The 21,680-nt window shown below is 34.9% G+C and overlaps 1 protein-coding gene across 1 annotated transcript in view; it reads left to right on the top strand.

The window, feature by feature from the left end:
* Window positions 1–21,680, top strand: part of LOC150102899 (tRNA (34-2'-O)-methyltransferase regulator WDR6) — a 624,232-nt gene that overhangs the window by 352,593 nt on the left and 249,959 nt on the right. The window contains exon 15 of the mRNA XM_090398196.1: window positions 12,997–13,071. Coding sequence (XP_090254322.1) covers window positions 12,997–13,071 — 75 coding nt within the window. The remainder of the gene's footprint in view (window positions 1–12,996; window positions 13,072–21,680) is intronic.

Genomic DNA, 21,680 nt, shown 5'->3' on the forward strand with positions numbered 1-21,680 from the left:
TATTAAAACTCTTACCAAGAGAGCCCACAATCTTTGTTCTAGTGGAACCACCCTCACGACTGAGCTTAACCACATACACAGCACTTTCCTCTCCAATGGCTACAGTGGTCACATTATCAAAAAAATAATCAACTCCTCCCCCATTCCCCGTCCTTCTCGTCAACAAGATTTTAAAAATGCCATCACCATACCCTACATCCGTGGCACATCCGAAAAAATAGCCAAGATACTAAAACAATACAACCTACACACAGTATATAAGCCCCACCGAAAACTTGCTACCCTTATCTGTTCTACGAAAGATCAGCACCCTCCTCTCTCTCTGCCTGGAGTTTACAAAGTACCCTGTTCCTGTAAGCTGGCATACTTTGGACAGACAGGCAGATCAGCATCCATCCGTCTAGAGGAACACAAGTCTTACATCTTCAAACACAACTATGGCCATTCAGGCTTGGCTGACCATGTTTTGGACACCACCCACAGGGTATCATGGAAGAAAACCACCATGCTCCACCACAGAAAATTCAAGAAAGAGAGACTTTTCTTAGAAGCAGCAGCAGCTCTCAAAAACCAACCAAATCTCAATAAATATGGTTGCATTAAGCTTCCGAAGATTTGGGAAACACTCATCACCAGAGTTCCCACCTTTCATTCCAGGCCACCTACTAATGCCCTTAGAGGGCACTCTACCTAGATAGGACTTTAGTGTCACCCACGTGGTTGGGCCTAGTATTGTTTGTTATTTGTGTATATGTTACATTAATTGTTTTTGTAATCCCCGTAGATGTCCTAGTGACTAGGACAAAATATAGGAAGTATTAAATTCTATTTTAATTCTTTTTGAGTGTTGTAAAAAATCCATTAATCCTCCAACATGATGTCCTAACAGCACTTAAGCCTCTACACACATATTCCCTTTGTCTGTAAGAATAATACACATGATCCATCAGAAAGAATGTTATCTGATAAAATTCGGCTCTAACTAAGACTAAGCACTGTAAATTAGTGGCCCAAACAGGAACAGCGGAACAACTAATCGAAAGACTAAAGAACTATAGATAAGATTTATAAAGAACAGTACGGTTTGACATATACAAATAAATAACAATGGTGCAGCCAACAGGATTTAATTCACACAATTAATTAATCAAAACTGTGAATTAAGGTGAGTAGGTTTGGGCTTGAGATCAGGCAGATTTTTCTTTGTAAGAAATTTAGAATTAGCAGTACTAGTGTGAGATATTACTATATTTATAAACTTATATACAAGCATGAATCAATCTTCAAGCTCAGGGATGGGGGATTGTGAGTGTTTTTAGGAGCATCAATCCTCAACAAGTTATTCCGCAGTTCTCTCGGGAGGAAAATTACGACCTTAGCTTTCTTTAGCTACTTCGAAGAGTTGAGGAAGGCAAGCAGGTGGACTGATTTCCAGCTCCTAGTCCTCCTGCACAGCAAACTAGTGGGGAAGGCTAAGAACTTCCTCTACTCTTCTCTCATCCTATAAAACGCTTTAGAATATGCAATTTTCAAGGAAGCACAAATTGCAGAATTTTCCCGAAAAAGGGGCCTGTTCCAGACTTTCTGGGAACTTTACAAGTGTATACAGAATAAAGGAGAAAGTGTAACCAATTATTTAAACAGATTGCTCTCCATCATCACACAATCAGTGAGAGTGTCCTTGGAGGAGAAGTCCCACCTTGAGTGGATGGCCTTTCAACAGTTCAGTTTAAGGCTATGTGATGAATTACAAGAAGTAATATATAAGATGCAAGCCAACAATTTAGATGAGTGTTATAGACTGGCGAAAGAAAGGGAAAGGTGTTGGCGGATATGTCCAATGCAAATTTTCTGAGAAAGTTGTTATTGGAAAGACCGAACACGCAATTTCCCTACCTTTCCCTCTGCTCAGAATGCAAAGGTAATTCCGACTCAAATGGAAAAGCTGAGCCTCCGAAGTCGCCAGGAAAAGAACTCAAGATAAGACATGAACCAATTAGTAAGCATTTCGGAGAATTCTCCGTGGTACAAAAGGTCAAATCATGCGAGCGATGTATTGGCAAACCAATGCAACCCATCGTGAGACTAACAAAAAAAGGGGTGAAGTTCATGTGTGTGTGGGGGAGAACAACAGGAGGCACACCAATCACTCAACCTAGCCTTGACTAGATCACCTGTCCTCACTTACCCAAAACTCAGACAGGAATTATTTCTTTCAGCTGATGCCTCCAATGATACCATTGCCTCAGTAGTAGAGCAACAGGAAGGGGAGTGTTTTAGGCCCATTGCCTTTATTAGCAGGAAGCTTTCCCCTTCTGAAAAAAATTACTCGGTAATAGAAAAGGAGGCATTAGCCATTGTCGACGCCCCAAGAAAGTTTAGGTACATGCTACTAGGGCAGCAGATCATCCTGTGGTAAGATCACAAATCTTTGTCATTTATCTCCTCTATGAAAGATAAGAACCAAAGGATTATCCGCTGGATACTAGAAATGCAGGAATTGAACCTAGAAATAAAATATATCCCTGGGATAGCCAATGTAGTGGCGGACTACCTGTCTAGGTCATTAGGTTCTGATCCAGAGGAAAATACCTGTCAAGGGGAAGAGCTGGTCAACTCCATACAAAGGTCGGAAACTAGAGGGAAATAAGAACACACCACCCCACCTGCAAGTCTGGGAGAAGTCTCTGATTATAGAGGCCCAGAAAGTAGACCCTATATGGGGAGAGGTATATCAGAGGTTTGTGAAAGGAGAAAAACTCTCAGAGGGACATCAGTTCTCAAAAACGCTGCACCTGGACAAGGAAGGTCTTCTAGTGTTCTGACAGGATGTCGCTGGATGGTGGAAGGACAAGATTCTGGTCCCAAAGGTCATGATTCCGTGGGTGCTCCACACATTCCATGACTTGGATTTGGTGGGTCATCAGGGGCTCTACAGGACTTGGAAGAGAGTGAGAGACAGACACTTATGGAGAGGTATGAGAGAAGACATTGAGTCCTATGTATCCTCGTGCCACCTTTGCCAACAAAAATCTAGCATCGTAGGAAAGGCCCCTCTTCAACAATTTCCCATCTCCACGCGTCCCTTTCAAGCTGTGACCATGGATATAATTGGCCCACTTCCCACCACCACGAAGGGTAACAAGTATATCCTGGTAATGATAGATATGTTCTCTAGATTCCCGGAGGCCACAGCGATGAAAGATCAATCTCGAGATTGATCTTTCATCGCTGTGGCCTCCGGCGTTATCTCGAGATACGGGACCACCCCCCCCCCCCAAAAAAAAAAAAAAAAAAAAAACCTCCTCTCTGACCAAGGCTCCAACTTCACAGCTGAAGTCATGCTACAGCTGTCTAAGTGGCTTAAGATAAGGAAACTGGTCACTACCCCCTATCATCCCCAAGGAAATGGAATGTGTGAGAGACTAAATAGAACATTGCAACACGCTCTATCTAAACTGGCAGACAGGCAGATATGCAACTGGGATGCTCATCTATCTCACACCCTGTTTGCTTGCAGGACCACACTTCATGCTCCCATTAAGGAAGCCCCTGCAGTTGTGCTTTATGGATTTGAGCCACTGTTTCCAATTGAGTTTAACAACTCGTAAATCAATACGGGATTTCCCAATATTGATGAGTACCTGAACAACCTAATTATGGAGAACAGGGTGGCACATGAATAGTTGAACCCAACTTATTATTAAGACCTGAGACCAGGGAATCTTGTCCTCCTGGAACATGTCTCTATCAAGAAGAATGGAGGAAAGATTGGGAGAAGTGCCACTGGGCCTTACGAAATCTTAGAGAAGGTGTCACCGGTAAATTTCAAAATAAGGGAATGGAAGAATGACTGGAGAACATGGACGGTGCACTTGGACAGACTTAAATTATATAAAAGTAGACCGGATAGACTAGTATGTCTAGGAGACTCATTAGAAAGAGTGCTGGGAACAAGAAGAAACACTGACATGGTTAAAAATAACTGGAAAGGGAATGATGAGATAGAGCATTCGACCTTCTGGAGGGGGGAACAGAAAACTCAAGAAAGAGGAGGACACACTAATTCTGATGACCTAGACCCTATCTATTACAGATATAAGGCTTGTTCTCAAACAAGTCATGTAAGCGAACGATCTGTAAACAACAGAAATGGAGAAGAAAGCACAACAAGGAATAGAGATAATGAGTTTGTACAGACTAGGTATAACTTACGACCTAGGGAAAATAGGAAAATCCTCTCCAGAGATAGTGCATGAATAAAATATATTGAAAATTCATCCGAAAATTTTTTTTGGAAGGGAAAACCTTTGTTAAATCTGGAATAAAAGGTTCAATTTGTTATTGAGCGTTTCATTCAGGATTTAACTAGGATCTAAAAACTCTAAAAAAGGAAATGCTTGTACATAGGTGTAAGTGAAAACTTTAATGTATTAATATTTTATTAACGGAATCTTGTAAGTGATAAATTGTAAATTGTCTTATAAATAACATACCAGAGTCCAAAAAGTGTTAGTGAAAGTTACTTTCGAAGGAGAAAGATTAAGCCAAGTCTGCTTTAGCCTAATCGGCCTTTGAACATAACCCCGAGGCATCGCAGTGCAAAATCTGAGACACGTGTACGGCACCCACATAATGGGGAGCATTTCAGGGAGAAGCATAGGGGAGTGTGCAAAAAAGAGTTAAGTGTCATGAGCAGTCAGTGACATAATTGGGAGAGCGGACAAGGGGTTATGTAAGTATTTGGCAGCGAAAATAGCTCTCTCTCAGTCCTCTGTTCTTCGTGGTGTCTCTCTCCCTCAGCTGAGGGTTCCGATAGAAGCTGTTTGGGGTGAAGACTAGAAGGATGGTCAACAACGGCTACAAAGTCAGGTAGCGATCCGTTTCAAGCATAGTAGCGGCACAGCCATGCAGCCAGCGGAGACCACAGCAGAGTCATACGTTTTCGTCGAAGCGGTGTCGCTAAAGTTATAGGAACAGTTCTGATTTGTGATCGTAATCACTAGTGGTAGGAAGTCGGAGGAAATTACAGAAAGCAGACCTAGGAACCTAACCGAAGGGAATCAGCAAAGATTGATGTTAAGCCCACGTGATCTGTAATGTAGAAACTTTTATTGTCTTTCGTACTGAGAGCAGGACTAGAGCGAGTGAAAGTGCTAACCGTATATATGTGATAGGACTTTTTATAACTGTCTGGACTATAGTGTTTTACTTTGTGGCAAAATGTTGTATTTTTAGAAGTTCATTGTTACTAAATTATGCCCATGATAGAATTTTGGTATATTGTAGTCTAGTCTGGGGAATTGAAAGGTAGTTCACTTATATAACTGTGATAAATTAATGAGAATTAGATTAATTGATCTGTTGAAAATACTTTAAGTGACTATTTAGTTACAATTAGATAGATTGTCTGAGAACACCTTTGAGATTTTCTTTCATGAACAAGTCATTATATGTCTGAACCAAAGTTTTGATCTCTGTGTACAATACCTTAGTGTAAAATAAATGTTTTTCTTTCTCTACCTAAGAGACTTGCGTGATTTCTCATGCCAATGTACCGCTTGCTAAAATTAGAAGCTGTAAATTCAAGTGCGGAGGGGGGGGGGGGAAGAGATTTGGTTACGACTGCTGATTGAGGAAAAAACTAATAGAGTGTATTAAATAATAGATTCTAATGCCTTGTGATTATCTGCATGTTAACTCTCTGTCAAAAATATCTTTTTTGTATAGGAATCAAGATGGCGCAGTTGTATTAACAAATAAGTTTATCTTGATTCCGAAAAGGAACTAACTCCAGAACTGAACATTCTCAGGGCATTCTCTTTGTCTGCAAGAATAATACACGTAATACACAGAAAGAACGTTATCTGATAAAATTCGGCTCTAACTAAGACTAAGCACTGCAAATTCCTGTTGTAATGATAAAAGTAAAGAATGGAGGTTGGTCAATATGATAATAGGTAATACAAAATAGAAAATGCGAGAATTCCCAGAGGGTAATGACATCACTGATATACTTAACAAAATGAACAACCACTTTACCAACTATGGCAATTGTGTTTTCAACCCTGCAGAAAGGGCATAGTATGTCAGTCACCTTCCGTGGATTAAGAATTCTATGTATCTACATGCAGTAAACGAAGATGAAATGAAGAGTGTAGTAATCAAATTAAAAAAAGGGGAAAAAGTGGGATGTGACATCATAAATGTTAAAAAGCTAAACATCATTAGGCATAAATTACAATTCTTTGCAAATATCATTAATATATCCTTTGAACATGGTAAATCTATAGAACACTTAAACACTACTTCAGTTGTACCGTTATTTAAAGGAGGAAATAGAAATGAAATCAAAAATTACAGACCAATATCTGTACTATCCACCATCTCAAAGGTTATTGAAATTCTGATAAAAAATGCTTAAATAGCTATTTAAATACAATATGCTTTTACGCAACTAATCAATATGGGTTCATATCTGTATGCAATACTGAAAAAGTGCTATTGGAGTTTCATAAAAAGGTCTATAGTGGAATAAATGAAGGAATGCACACAGCAGCTGTTTTTCTTGATATATCTAAAGCATTCGACTGTGCTCGTCATGACCTATTGCTACTGAAAATGTCCAAATATGGCATTAGGGGAATTACTAATGACTGGTTCAGATCCTATCTGAATAATAGAAAACAATATACCAGATATGATATATTTAAAAGCACAAATGGTGGAGAAGTTCTACAGAAAATAGTGGGAGATCGGGGGAGAACCAGAGGTCATCCCTGGAAACTGTATAAAGAGGGTGTTAGTAGGGGAGTGAGAGGCAGGTTTTTTTCGTACTTAGTTGTGAATGATTGGAATGACTTGCCTGAGAGTGTGGTGTCTGCAAGGAGTTGGTTTAAGGCTCTGTACAATGAGATGTGTGTGTGATAAATGGACCTCCCAGATGAGTCTTTGACTTCATGAGGTCTTGGGGTAATAATAATAATAATAAAATACGGAGTCCCACAAGGGTCGGTACTAGGAACCATCCTATTTATAATATATGATCTATGTAAATACAAACTTTTTTGGCAAAATGGTATCCTTTGCTGATGATACGGCTTTAATATACACTGAAACAACCCTTGAAGATCTAAAAAATCGGATTAATAGCGATATGTTAAAACTAAGTATATGGTTTAGCAACAACTGATTTAACATTAATACCGACAAAACGGGACATATGTACTTTACATTAACAGACAAATTAGATCACAGTATAACTATAAAATGGCATGAAAGGAAATGTAGTGATACTCTAAATTGTAAATGTAGCTTAATCAAAAAAACAAAAACCGTCAGGTATTTGGGTCTCCATATTGATAGCAATTTGAAGTGGAACTCCCACACCACTTTCTTAACAAATAAGTTTAGGTTCATAATTAACAGAATATATTATGTTAAAAAATTTGTAAATGCAGCATTCTTAAGATGTTTATACTATTCCTGGGTTAATTCTTCACTACAATATGGCATTACCTGTTGGGTAATGCCATATTGTAGTGAATACTATTATAACAATCTGCTATTATAACAATGTAGCAGAGACTATTATAACAATCTGCTTCCATTAATAAGAATGCAAAACAGAATAATTAGAGCCATAACTACTACCGACTTCACACACTCAACCAATGATCTGTATATCATTCATAATATTCTACCATTTCAGAAACTATATCTCTATGGTTGTCTGTTATATTTAAAACGAAACACTGAAAGTTTCTTGGTATATAATGTAGACTATGGATTGCGCTGTGGTCGAAACATGCTGGAAGTACCTAAGGCTAACAAAGAAATTTTTCATAAATCTTTCGAGTACATTGCGATGAGTAGCTATAATAAACTTCCAAATGAAATTAAATCTATAACCACAGAATATGTATTCAGAAAAAGATTGAGAAACTACCTTATGGGATTAAAGAATGTTGACAATTATTTTAAACTTATAGTATAAGAGATCATTATAACTCATATATCATAACCAATTAAGGTATTGAGTTACAAATTGGTTCATTCAATTAGGTATTAAAATATCAACATGTATAGTATTATAACTGGTAAGGAAGCCCTCTTAGATGCGGTCCCCAGACTCTCAGTGTCTGTTTTGAGCTAATTACTTTTCTAGTAACCAGTATGGCTACGGCCCTTGGTTACACATATTTGCATTAACTAGCTTACATTACTCTAAACCAATTACTTATCATAACTATGAAAAACCGTTCGAAATATATTATATTCTACTTGCATATATGAGAAAACTTTTTATTAACCATAATAAAATAATAGCCAAAATAAGTGTTAGTACCAACAGAATATGATAGTAATACTTGAATTTTATTTTGTAACATTGTACTGTGCATTGAATTGTATTGTGAATTATTGTCATAATTATACAAGTTGAATAGTATAATATGTATAATTTGTATACGTGATGTGAATAATAAAAACTGTTAAAAAAAAAAAAATTAGTGGCTGAACAGGAACAGCAGAACAACTAATCGAAAGACTAAAGTACTATAGATAAGATTTATAAAGGACAATAAGGTCCGACATATACCAATAAATAACAGTAAGGATATGTGCTCTGCATTATGGGATACTAAACGAGTGATGTGAAGTCATTAGCTCCTATATACGAGTTGCCCCAGTCCTGAAAATACTTCAGGTGCAAAACTTTGTTTGCTTACACTTGGTAAAGGATTAAACAGTATATAATTTTTTGGTATCTTTAATTTATAGATAAATAATCAGATCTTGCCTTGTTGATGTATAGTAATGGAGTTGCTAGTCCTCTTACTGGGGAAAGTTTACTGATTTACAATGGATAACTACTATATCCTAAATTCGCTGATTTGTTTTTACAGCATTGTAGAGATAACTATGCAATATATGTAATACATGCCTCCAGATCTGGCATCAAGTAAACTCATGAAGGGGGGGGGCATAGCTTATATGTGAGGGTAAGTCTTTGCACTATGTTGGAAAGATTAAAAAGGGCGTTTTTCTGCTGCTTTCCTGCATAATCAATTTAATCTGTAGAGAAGCATGGTTTTAAGAAAGACAAAACCATCGGTGGGGGTCTACAGGTAACTACATTTTACTCCGTAATGAGGACACAACATGAAAAATATTTTTAAAAAAGTGTTTGGACATATATTGGATTTTATTATTAGGAACAGTTTTTTCCTGTACAATAAAAAATATGTCTATCATAATATATATCTAGATTACAGAGTAGAAATCCTGAAAGCATTGCTACAAATTTATCCTTCTTCTACAGCAAGCAGGTAAACAGGCAATCCTTTCAGACTTTTGTGGTTGAGCGCTGCTAACTCTAAGCATTTCCCAGAAACTTTATCATCACAAAAAAAAAAAAAATGCAAATGCAAAAGAAATCAGAAAGGAGACAATAATTTGATGTCCTGAATGTAAAACTGCTTTGTGTGTTCACCCTAGGTTGTTCCCTACTGTTCAAGATATATACATTTTTGGAACAGTATGTAAACAAATGTTCCCTTTGAGGGCCATCAAAACAGTCCTTGAGGAATTGGTTTAAGTTGTTTTTATAACACACAGAATAATATATTGTTCCTCTTGAAGTGACTAATAATAGTAATTTTTTTTTTATTTCCACAACCACAAAAGTTTGGAAATCTATAATACTGTGATGCTATATGTAGGGTAATTAATATCAGAGATGAACACATTTTTTGAAGCCTCAAATAAACTGGCTGATGGCCTTCCACTATGATATTTACAGAATCAAATTCTACCCACCTAAATATTTTCATAAGCATTCCTGTCAGTATTCAGGATACTAATTGTAGTTACTTAATTAAAAAGCAGTGACCCTCTCCAGTTACCTACCCAGGCTTACTAATCTCAATCAAGAAAATGATTGAGTCGACTAAGGCCATAATTTTGTTGTGATTGGAATTATGGCAGAAGAAACTGTGAGGCAAGTACATTGTGTATTTGATATTTTCCAATGCTTTGTCGGTTTGCTGAAAAACATGACTTACTGTTAGGAGAAAACCATGATGTTAGTATGAAGAGATGCCCCTTAATTATATTCCAAACATTTCTGAATAGTAGGCAAAATCATTCTCTGAGATGTTTTATTTCTTAATTAATTAATAATGCTGTGTACCACAATCTCACATAATGCAACTGGTTTGTGAAATTTGCCTATCATCATCATCATCAAATTCCTGACATTTACCCTCAAGGGGTATAGAGAGTATGATACTGCTACATGAAAAATTTACATCATTACTACTTTCCTATCTACAATTTTCCTCCAAATCAATGTATTACCTGTCAAGGCTCTTCAACATTGTGAGATCTTATACTTTTATCTTCCAAGGCACTTTTTACCATATCAATCCACCTATATCTTGGTCTTCCTCTGGGTCTTTTTCTTGCCAACCTGGCAGAGAACACTTGTTTTGCTAATCTTTCCATCCTTTCTGTTTAACTGATGACCATATCACCTGAGATTAGCTCTGCTAACACATTCTTGGATGCTAACAATGTCAACTTCTTTCTAATATCCTTGTTTTTAATATGATATTGCCGTTGATCCCTTCTGTTCACACCCCTAATCTTTCTCAAGATGTCTCAAGTCTTTGGTCAAGTGTTTTACTTCTGACCCAGCTCTCAGATCCATAAGTTAAAACTGGTTTGAACACTGTCTTGTATACAGCTAATTTACTAACTGTTTTGACTAATTTCTCTCTTATTCCATATAAATTTATTCAGTTGACTTCCTACCATACCAGCTTTGTTGATCATGTTGTCTATTTCCATATTTAATTTACCATCTTCACTAAAAATTGTGCCTAAGTAGCTGAAATATTTTACTTGTTCTATAGGTTCACCATTCACAATGCAGTTGATATTTTCAATGCTTCTGTCTATTTTCATAGTCTTTGTCTTGTTATTGCTGACCTTCATACCATATCTATTACAACGGTTATTCAATTTAGTCAGGGAACAATTAACATTAACATCTCCAATTAACAATTGGAGATGTTAATGTTAGCTGACATTAACATCTCCAATTTTGATATCAGATTTAATACCACTTTCCTTCATAATGTGATCCATATAGATAAAGAATAACATAGGGAATAATATACTTCCTTCAATTCTAACTGCTGCCTTACAACTTAAATAAAGACTAAGCATTGCTTGATATAATGCCCTATTGACACTTTACAACTGTAGCGTATTGAATAGCTTCTCTCTTGGCACCTTGTCATATGCCTTTTCCAGATCGACAAAACTTAAATACAGATCTTTGTTATATTCCCATGATTTCGCAACTATTTGTCGTAAAGTGAAGATCTGATCCTGACAGCCTCTATTTGGCCTGAATCCAGCTTGTTCTTCACTAAGCTTTTCTTCCACAATTCTTCTCAATCGTTTCTCAAGTATACTTGCATAGATCTTGCCAGGAACACTCAGTAGGGAAATGCCTCTGTAATTCTCACATTCAGTTTTATTTCCCTTTTTATATATGGGTACTATGAGCTCTACTCCAATCATTGGGAATTCGTCCCTCTGTCCAGGCCTTCTGAACTATGCAGTGCAGCCACTGTAAGACTTTTATACCACCATACTTCAGCATTTCTGGTCGAATATCATCTACTCCTGCAGCCTTTCCACATTTCAAGCCTTTGATGGCTTTTTCTACTTCAGGTATGGATTCCTGATTTCATGCCTGGTCTGTGTTTTTTTTTTATCACTGTGCTGTCATCACTGCTATTTTCATTTAGCAATTTTTCAAAGTAATTACTCCATACTTCAAGTATATCTTTTTCTCCAGTTTTCATATCACCTTTATCATCTCTAATTTCTTTTACAGCACTCTTGCCTCCATTTCTGAGTTTCTTCAACAGCCTCCGGAATATCATGCCACCTTCTTGATATTTATTTTCTATGTTCTTACCAAAGTCTTCCCATGACTTTTGTTTAGCTAGTTTTACGCATTGTTTAGCTTTCTTGCATTTTTTTATGTAAGAAAGCTAAGAGCACGAGATGACTTATTTGTCAGGAACTTTTGATATGCTTTCTTGTTTTCCTTCACTGCCTGTTTAACTTCCTGTGTCCATCATGGAATTCTGATTTTTTTATCCTTACAGACAATCTCATTACATGCCTCTCTTATTGAATCAATCCTATTTTTGCTTTTGGATAGAGGAGAAGTTCCATTCCTAAAGTATCTTTGCTTTTCTGTCAACTTTATAGATTTCTATAGAAAGCTTCAGCCAGAGAACTCATGCAATTTACAGAGAGAAATACTATTTGTCGGTAACATTATGTTATTGTGTATAGATGTAGTTAGTGCAGTTGTGTGTAGATGTAGGATTATGCAGTGCAGATAGTCGGTTGGATTTAGTGGAGTTTCTTCCTGATATGAATCCTTGGAGGTGTCATGTGAGAATCGTAATGATAATGAAATGTATTTTATTGTAATGAATCTAAATTTTGAATTTATCACAGTGTATTTAAATTCTGAAACATCTTTTATGTTTTTTCATTTTGTTTCATCTGACATTTAATCTTCCATTCCTCAGGAATGTCTGGGGAATAATAGGGGAAGGTTTAGAAAGATTCATGAGCCACACTCTATTATATCCATAACATTGAAGAATCATTAATAGTTAGCTTTATTTCCATTAAACTCCAGAAATAATTTTTAAAATGGAGAGTTTACTATAAGCATTAATTATCAAATTAATGGAATAGCTGAATTAATACAGAATGAAAACCATCTTATTGTTAAATGAAGTTTTTGCATTTTTTAAAAGTAGTCAAATTTTCTTGAAAATATATTCTCACAAGTTATGATTCTTAGGAAGTGTGTGTGTGAATTTTGCAGAATTATAATTTCTCTTTGAATAATTATTAATAAATATTAATAATAATTATTATATATTATTCTTGTAGACTCCTAGTTTCTTGGAATGGATTGGGAGGTTGATATTTGTCAATGAAGACCTTGTATTACTAGGCTTCCATATGGTAAATTGAGATAAGTACATTGTTATAATTGAATTTTTTTATCTGTAACACACATTTAAAATTCAAAACAGGAATTTTAATTCTTGAGATTTTAAATTTTTTAATCTTCTGTTCTTTCATGAAATCTCCATTGGGTATATGTAGCTTTGTGCAACAATTTCTTGTATGCATTGGAAAAAAAATTGCATGTACATTCAGCATGCCATTTTAATATTGCTTCATCATGCAAGTTTTTTTTTTATTTTATTTTTTTTTTTTTATGTACAAAAATGTCAGAACCTGAGATCAGGGATCTCAGGTTCTGACAAAAATTGTAAGTCTCAAACACATTGCTAATCAGGAAGATAGTTGAGTACGAAGATGATAAATCTGATGCTCAGATTTCTTGTTCAAAACGTTTGGATGCTTGCCTTCTATAAAATAATGAGAATTGGTATGGAATTATGGTTTGTAGAGTATACTTAGTATTTAAGCAAAAAAGAGGTGATGTGATAGCTACATATAGGTTGCTGAGGATATTTTACCAGAAATAAGAGATCATGGAAGAAGAAACAATAATTTCTGGAAGTGGTATAAAGTGGTGAGCCCAAGTGTAAGGAGTAGCTTTTTGCATTATTGCTGAGTGAGTAAAATGCTTTGTAGAAGAATGTAGTATGGTCTCCTGATGCCATGGAGTTACTGTATTTTTTGCCATATAAGACTCACCATTGTATTTGATACATCACATTTTTCATGTTGAATTTTTGGAAAAAAAAATATTCTTTGCAGTATAAGACACATGAATAATGCATCGAATTTTTCATGTAAATGGTAATTTTTTATTTTAAATTTAAATACATGTATTATCCATTTATTTGTTAAAAAACAATTCCTTAAAATTATCAAATCATTAAAAAAAATCTAGCATATAATATATATAATAAAATAAACAAAATAATTTTTATAAATTCCATTAATCTTGCTTTCAAATCTTTATTCATTCTTCATCAGAAACTGAGTCATCACTGTCTTGAAATAAGTCATCCTTCGTACTGTCAAGAGAATTACTAATGTCACACTTTTGAAAAGGTTTTATAATAATAATTTTGGGTTTCACTTAATTAAACTTTTTACCCATTGCTCACCTGTGAAATTGTGGCCTTCTTTCTTCTACCTGTAGATGTTTCCTCAAAATCTGAAGATTGCAACCAATTGACCCATTTTTTTCCTCATAAATCCTGTAAGTGGTTTGTTTATTGATACATCTAAAGGTTGAAGCACGGAGGTTGATCCTCCTGGGATTACAGCTATTTTTGTGTTTGTTTTGAGAAGTTCATTATTAACAGCTTCTGTTTTAACATCTAAACTGATCCCATACTAACAAAACTGGTTTCTGACATAAACTTACAGGACATCCCTACCACACCTTCTTTATCCATACATATATAAGAATTTAGGGACACAAAACACATGTGTTGAAATGATTATTTTACTAATTATTAATAAAATTCTTTATCCATAAATTTATCCCTTTCTCATCCATCCGTCCTTTTTGAATGAATATGAATTTAAACTTCTTTGGGAAGTTTTTCTTTTAAAAATTAAAAAAATTGGAAATTTTGTTCCATCCATACAGCATGACAAAAGAACAGTATAGTGGGTTTTTTCGTGACCCAAAGTTTTAACAATAATATTTTTTTTACCTTTGGAGTCAACAGCCTTGTTTGAGAGTACATCAAAGGTCAAAGCCACTTCATTCATATTACCTATCTGTGAAAGTTCAAAATCTAGTATTCTAGTTTCTAGTATTTATGATGAATCTGTGAAACTGAATAATATTATTTTAAAATTTGTCTGACATCTTTGTGATATTTTAGTTTTTGCATGCATGCATAAATCTTCATAAATATAAAGCACCATGATGGCAACCCTGTAAAATTGATGATATTTCTTTCTTTTTGTTGCCAGTAATTTTGCTCATTGAATAATTATTTTTATAGATACATAGGATTCCAATCTTCTTCGATCCATTATCCAAGTTTTTAATTCATTTTCAGTTTCTGGTTATTTTGCCAGTTTTCTGTGGAGATTGTGTTTTTTAGAATTTACTTGCATTAATTGTTGTTTCCTCCAAGCTAGTACCATTTTTTCTGTAGGCGTAGGTCCAGAATGCCACTCTTCTGCCTTGCTGCCATTCTTTTTTGCATACTCAATCACACTACACTTAAACGCAATCAAATAGCTATGTCTGTGCTTCATAGTATTCATGGGTTATAAAAAAAAATTAAATATAATAATGTATTGATTACTAGTTTAAATGTGTGACCACTAACGACTGCGCATCTATTCAAACCGATCACACAATGACGTGATCAGTTTGAATCACGTCAAAGTGATTACTGACAAGCGATGACGCACCGTCACTGTGCATACATAAAAAAGCAAATTGGTATATGTGATGCATTGGTTTTAAGATGCATTCAGTTTATAGGATGCATCCTAATTTTCAGATAAATTTTAGGTACAATAAAGCATGCCTGATAAGGCAAAAAATTCGGTTTGTGATTCCATCCCATTCATGTGTCGTTTCCTATCTAGGAGGTTGACTTCCATGATATGACTCGTGGTTTACTATGGGCATAATGACATGTGGTAAGGACCATATCTCTTCCACATGTTGTCATAAGTATTCATGGCTATAAGTCCATGTGTGCTCATGGGGCCAGTTTGATAAACTAGATTTTCTCTTGATATTAGGTGATTTGAATACAAAAGTGGGGGAACAAGGCATCACTGGAAAATTTGGTTTAGGACTGAGGAATGAAGCAGGAGAAAGGATGTTGGAATTTTGTGTTGAGAACAGTTGCTTTATTGCAAACGCTTGCTTTAAGTACATAAAAAGAAAACTGTACGTATGGACTTCACCTAATGGAGAATACAGAAATCAGATAGATTATATTGTTGCCAGCAGAAGGTGGAGGAGCGCTATCCGAGCAGCAAAAACACTACCTGGTGCAGACTGTGGGGCTGATCATGAATTATTGATAGCTGAAGTTAAATTGATATTAAGGGCTAAGACTTCTAAGTCCTGACCTCTAGTCGAAAAAAAAAATCTACATCAAAGCTATATTCTATTTATAACATCATCATCAGCGAACAGATTCATATAGATAGTTTTATTACAGCAAAAGTGGTGTCTTAATTTAACATGAGAGTTGTTTTATTAGAGATCCTGGATTACTTACAGTAATCCAGATTAAGATTTTTTTTTTTTTTTTTCACTAAAGGTCAGGCCAGTAGAATAATGGTTGATCAGATCATTGTCAGGATTACTGAGAACTCCGCTAAACATATCCTTCAAAAAAAGAAAGTAAAATTTATATCTAAATTTCATAGACTTAAAGATCGACAATATTCAGATAGTCAACTAACAAATTTAAATTTCTCTTCATTGAATGAAAACAGTAAACCACAAGCCAGTGATAACAATAGCAGCCAACTGTTTGTTAGTAGTTGGCTGTTAGAGAGAATAACAACAACCAACCAGAATTAAGTGATAACAGGAGCCACCAGCTGCCTTCAATGAACAGTCATGTGATCAACCTGTCTAACCATGCCCTGAACAATGGTGAACTCTTGCTACTTAGTTAAGGCTTAAATTTTGCTGTGGCATCTAGGACTATTAACAAATTAGATTTTATATACCATATTGAAAGAAACTTAAGATTTTTCCGAACCATAGCTGATAAAATATGGCTGGAAACCTAGAATGTTTTTCAATAATGCAAAAGCAATAACTAGCAATCTAACCAAATCTGAATTTGACAGCTGTGAAATCTTTAAAATCAAATCAGGACATCGTAATTACCGATAAAGGCAGTGCCACTATTATTTTAAACCGAACAACATACCTGAAAACAAAAATCAGTTTCAGACAACAGCGTCTTTCAACTTTAGTATGGTAACTATAACTAACTATAACTCTTCTTCTTCTTCTTCCTTTCCAGGCTCATAGGCCAAGTGGCCTGTTCCGGACTCAATTCCATCTTTTTAAGGGTCTTCCTCTCTTTAAAATCAAATCAGGACATCGTGATTACTGATAAAGGCAGTGCCACTATTATTTTAAACCGAACAACATACCTGGAAAACAAAAATCAGTTAGTGTCAGACAACAGCGTCTATCAACTTTAGTATGGTAACTATAACTAACTATAACTCTTCTTCTTCTTCCTTTCCAGGCTCATAGGCCAAGTGGCCTGTTCCAATTCCATCTTTTTAAGGATCGTCCTCTGAATCGAGTACTTTTTGGGTAGTAATTTAGAATTTGATTAGGTACTCTGCTTCTATTCATTCTTAGTATGTGTTCTTTCCATTTTTCTCTATAGCAAATCACTGTTTCATTTAGGGAGGTTGTAATTCCAAGTTTTTTTCTGATTTCGCTGCTTTTCATTTTGTCCATTATTGTGACTCCTTCAGTTCTGCGCAGAAATTTCATTTCGGATGATTCAATTCTTCTTTCATCTGCTTTTTTATTGTCTATATCTCACTGCCATAAAGTAAGGTTGGTTTAGCAACTGTATTGTAGATTCTTATTTGTGTATGGTTTTGTACATAATCGGGTTTAAAAATTTTATTTATAATGCCTGTTACTTTTAAAAAGTTTGATATCTTTGGTTCTATTTCAGCTTCATTTTCATATGACATTGTGCAACCTAAATATTTGAATGTATTTAATTGCTCTATTATTTTGTTGTTTATTACTATTTTACTTCTTATTAGATTAGCACCTTTGAAGGCCATGACTTTTGTTTTGTCTGTTGATATTTCCATACCATATGTTTTTATCAGATTATTTAGACTGCATAATGATTTTTGTAGTTCATCTTCATTATTTCCAAGGATTATTTGGTCATCAGCAAAAAAGAAGAGTAGCTAATCTGGTGTTATGGTTTATCTTGAATCCTCCTTCATTAGTTATCTTCCATTCTTTTATGATTTTATCTGTTTTATCTGTGTATATATTAAATAAAACCGGTGAGAGAGGGCAATCCTGATGTACTCCTCGATTTATTGGTTTCCAGCTTGATGTTGAATTATTGTACTTCACAGATATTTTATTATCTTGATATATATTATATAAGGCTCTAAAGAGTTGGTTTGGTATTTCATATTCTTCTAGGATTTCCCATAGTTTTTCTCTGATAATTTTATCAAATGCTTTGGTGTAATCTATAAAAGCTATGTGTGTTTCTATGTTCATTTCTCTGTGTTTTTCAATTAATAATTTTAACGTAAATGCAGAGTCTATGCAAGACCTGCCTTTTCTGAATCCATTTTGCTCTTCTATTAATTTTGGGTCTACTATACGTTTAAGTTTATATGCTAAGATTTTTGCATATACTTTATAACAGGTACTAAGTAAGCTGATTCCATGATAATTGTTACAATCAGATTTGTGTCCTTTTTTGTAGATGGGAATAACTATTGCTTTGGTCCAATCTTGTGGGCATTTTCCTTCTTTCCAGATCATATTATAAAAGTTAAGTAACCTGAGTGAGAATTCAAGTCCTGCATATTTGATAAGTTCCAAGTTTATATAATCTTCTCCTGGAGCCTTTCCTGTTTTGCTTTGGGTTAATGCTTCTGTTAATTCTTCTAGAGTGATGTTTCCAAGTTATCAAAGTGTAGTTTTCTGTTTTGAATGTTTTCATCATACCATAGATCTTGGTAGTGATTTTGCCATGTTTCTATTTTAATGGTATTAATATCTGCTTTTTCTCTAGATTTTTGCTTAGATCTTTGAGGATTTTATATGCATTAGGTCTTTTGAGCGTACAGTCTCTCTCTAATTTTGTTATAGAATTAGAGAAAGACTGTATGTCAAAAATCAGTTAGTTTCAGAAAACAGTGTCTATCAACTTTGGTATGGTAACTATAACTATACCTAACTATAATCCAACTAATTGGATAAAACAGAAAACATAAAAATTACTTAAATCAGTTACTTCTTCGCCCAAGGATACAGTTAAAAAACTACTTCCGCACTGTGCTCGTTCTCTGAGAATTTAGAGTTTACCCAAAATTCACAAATAGAGTGTACCACTCCGACTGATAGTTGAAGGTATAGACATCCCCAATTATCATCTAGCCAAAAAATTAGCATCAACACTGAAGGATTTAGTTGGTCATTCCACCTCCTTATTAAAAAACACACAACACTTTGTAAACAAAATTAAAGATTCCACACAGGAAAACAGTGATTTATTAGTCAATTTTGATATCTCCGCTTTTCACAAATGTTCTGATCAATTATGCAATTCTTCTCTTTCACAACAAATTCCCACCTGGTATCACAGTGCTCTTTACACACGTACTACCTTTTGGCTATTTTGTGTGGCAAAACACTTTCTACCTACAAAAAGAAGGCAGAGCCATGGGTACACCGTTATCCCCCCTCCCCATCGCCAACTTTTATATGGAAGCTTTTGGGCAACGTTCTCTAGATTCCTTTACTTTAAAACCCAAAGTCTGGCTTAGATACTTTGACGATGTTTTCACTATCTGATTCCATGGCTGCCAGACATTAGACGCTTTCCTATGCTACCTAAACAAACAACACAAATGCATGTAATTCACAACTGAGATTGAAAGGCAGAATATACTTCCTTTTCTAGATGCATTTGTCACACATCTTCCTTCTGGCAGTCTTTCCTTCACTGTTTACAATAAGCCTACACATACTGGCCAATATATATACATAAACTCCTACCACTACCCAACACAAAAACTAGGTGTCATTAACACACTAAAAAAACAGGGCTTTGAAGATTTGCTCCAGCGAACAAGCACTTAAAGATGAATTAAATGATCAGCAATATCTTCCTGAAAAATGGCTACAGCCAAAATACTATCAACAAGATTGTTCACAAGACTTCACTTAAAAACAAAAATAAACTAGATTACAATAAAACTGTTACCATTCCATATATTTAAGGGATATTAGATAAAATAAACAGAATACTACAGAAATTCAACCTTAATGCCACCTTTAAACCTCTTGCAAAATTAAAGAACTTATTCAACTCACCCAAGGATCCACTTCCTTTGCTGGCCCGCCCTGTAGTATACCATATTCATTGCACCTGTAATTTGCCTTATATAGGTGAAACAAGAAATGAGCTACCATCCAAAAAAAGAATCATAAATTTAATAACTATGGTAAATCAGGCCTTTCTGATTATTCCCTGAATACTCTACATAGAACTGACTGGAAAGGCGCCTAATTTTACATCACACCAAGACGTGGCATGAACATAAATTTAAGGAGGTCTGTGAAATTCTTATCAACCATCCTAATCCTAACAATAATGATGGTCTAATAATCCCAAGAATATGGAAGGCACATATTCTACCCACATAACTTTTTCATCCAAGAGTTAATTGTAAATAGGACTGTAAGTAATCCAGTCCTATTTAACATGAGAGTTGTTAACTCTAATATAACAACTCTCATGCTAAATGGGACACAACGTTTGCTGTAATAAATCTGTTTTCTGATGATGTTATAAACAGAATATAGCTTTTATGTAGTTTTTTATTTATTATTATTCACTAGAGGTCAGGCCAGTTGATAAAATCATTGTCTCTTTGGCATACTGTTTGAAATGTAATATAGCTTATCTCTGTATATGTATGTGTGTCCTCCGGATGATGACCTTAATATGAAGGTTGAAACGTCAGGAAATTAAAGTAATATTTATAACACAGTTGTGATTTCCATAAATTGTCTGAAATCGATGCTGATCATCATGTAACACTAAAGGTAGCATTTAAGGTAGAAGTCAGAAAGAAATTAAAATGTTTGGAGAAGACAGGAAGAGAATTAGAAGAACTATGGGAAGAAACAAAATGTACAGTCATAGAAGCAACAAAGAAGACTGTAAATAAAGCAACAAGAAAGAAAGATTGTAAATGATTGTCAGAAGAAGCTATTCAAATAGCATTGGAAAGAAGAAAAATGAAACTTCAACAAAGAAAGGGTTGGACAACTGATTGCAGATTTCCAAAGTCAAGCTAGAAAAGATACTAAAATATCTAAACAAAAGGTGCAAGGAAATTGAAGAAAGCAAAATTACGGGTAGAACAAGAGATTTGTTTAGAAAAATAAATAATGTTACAGGGAAGTTTATCCCTAGATTAGGAGTTGTAACAAGTAATTTGAGAAAATTTGTGATGGAAGAAGAAGAAGCAGTGAAAAAAAAGATGGAAAGAGTAACATGTTTTTACAAGAAAGATAATAATGTTGAATGAGAATTTGTTGAGGAAATCATGATAATAAAAAGTGAAGTGATATCAGCAATGGAACAGCTGCCAAAAGGAAAAGCTTTTGGAGCTGATGGTGTGTCAGTGCATTATTGAGAGTAGCTGAAGATGAAGTAGTGAATATATTCACTGAAATTTGTCAACAGGTTTGGAAGAGAATATACTTGCCTAAAGATTGGAAAACATTCATATTCATCTCAATTCAAAAAAAAAAAAAAAAAAATCGAATCACAGAGATTGTGAGAATTATAGAACCCATCTCCTTTAACCACCCAACTGACCATGATGTCTATAGACATCAAGGTTAT

The sequence above is a fragment of the Typopeltis vanoorti genome, chromosome 9, assembly GCF_054136105.1.
Source record: "Typopeltis vanoorti isolate ZY-2024b chromosome 9, IOZ_Tvanoo_1.0, whole genome shotgun sequence".
Taxonomy (NCBI): Eukaryota; Metazoa; Arthropoda; class Arachnida; order Uropygi; family Thelyphonidae; genus Typopeltis; species Typopeltis vanoorti.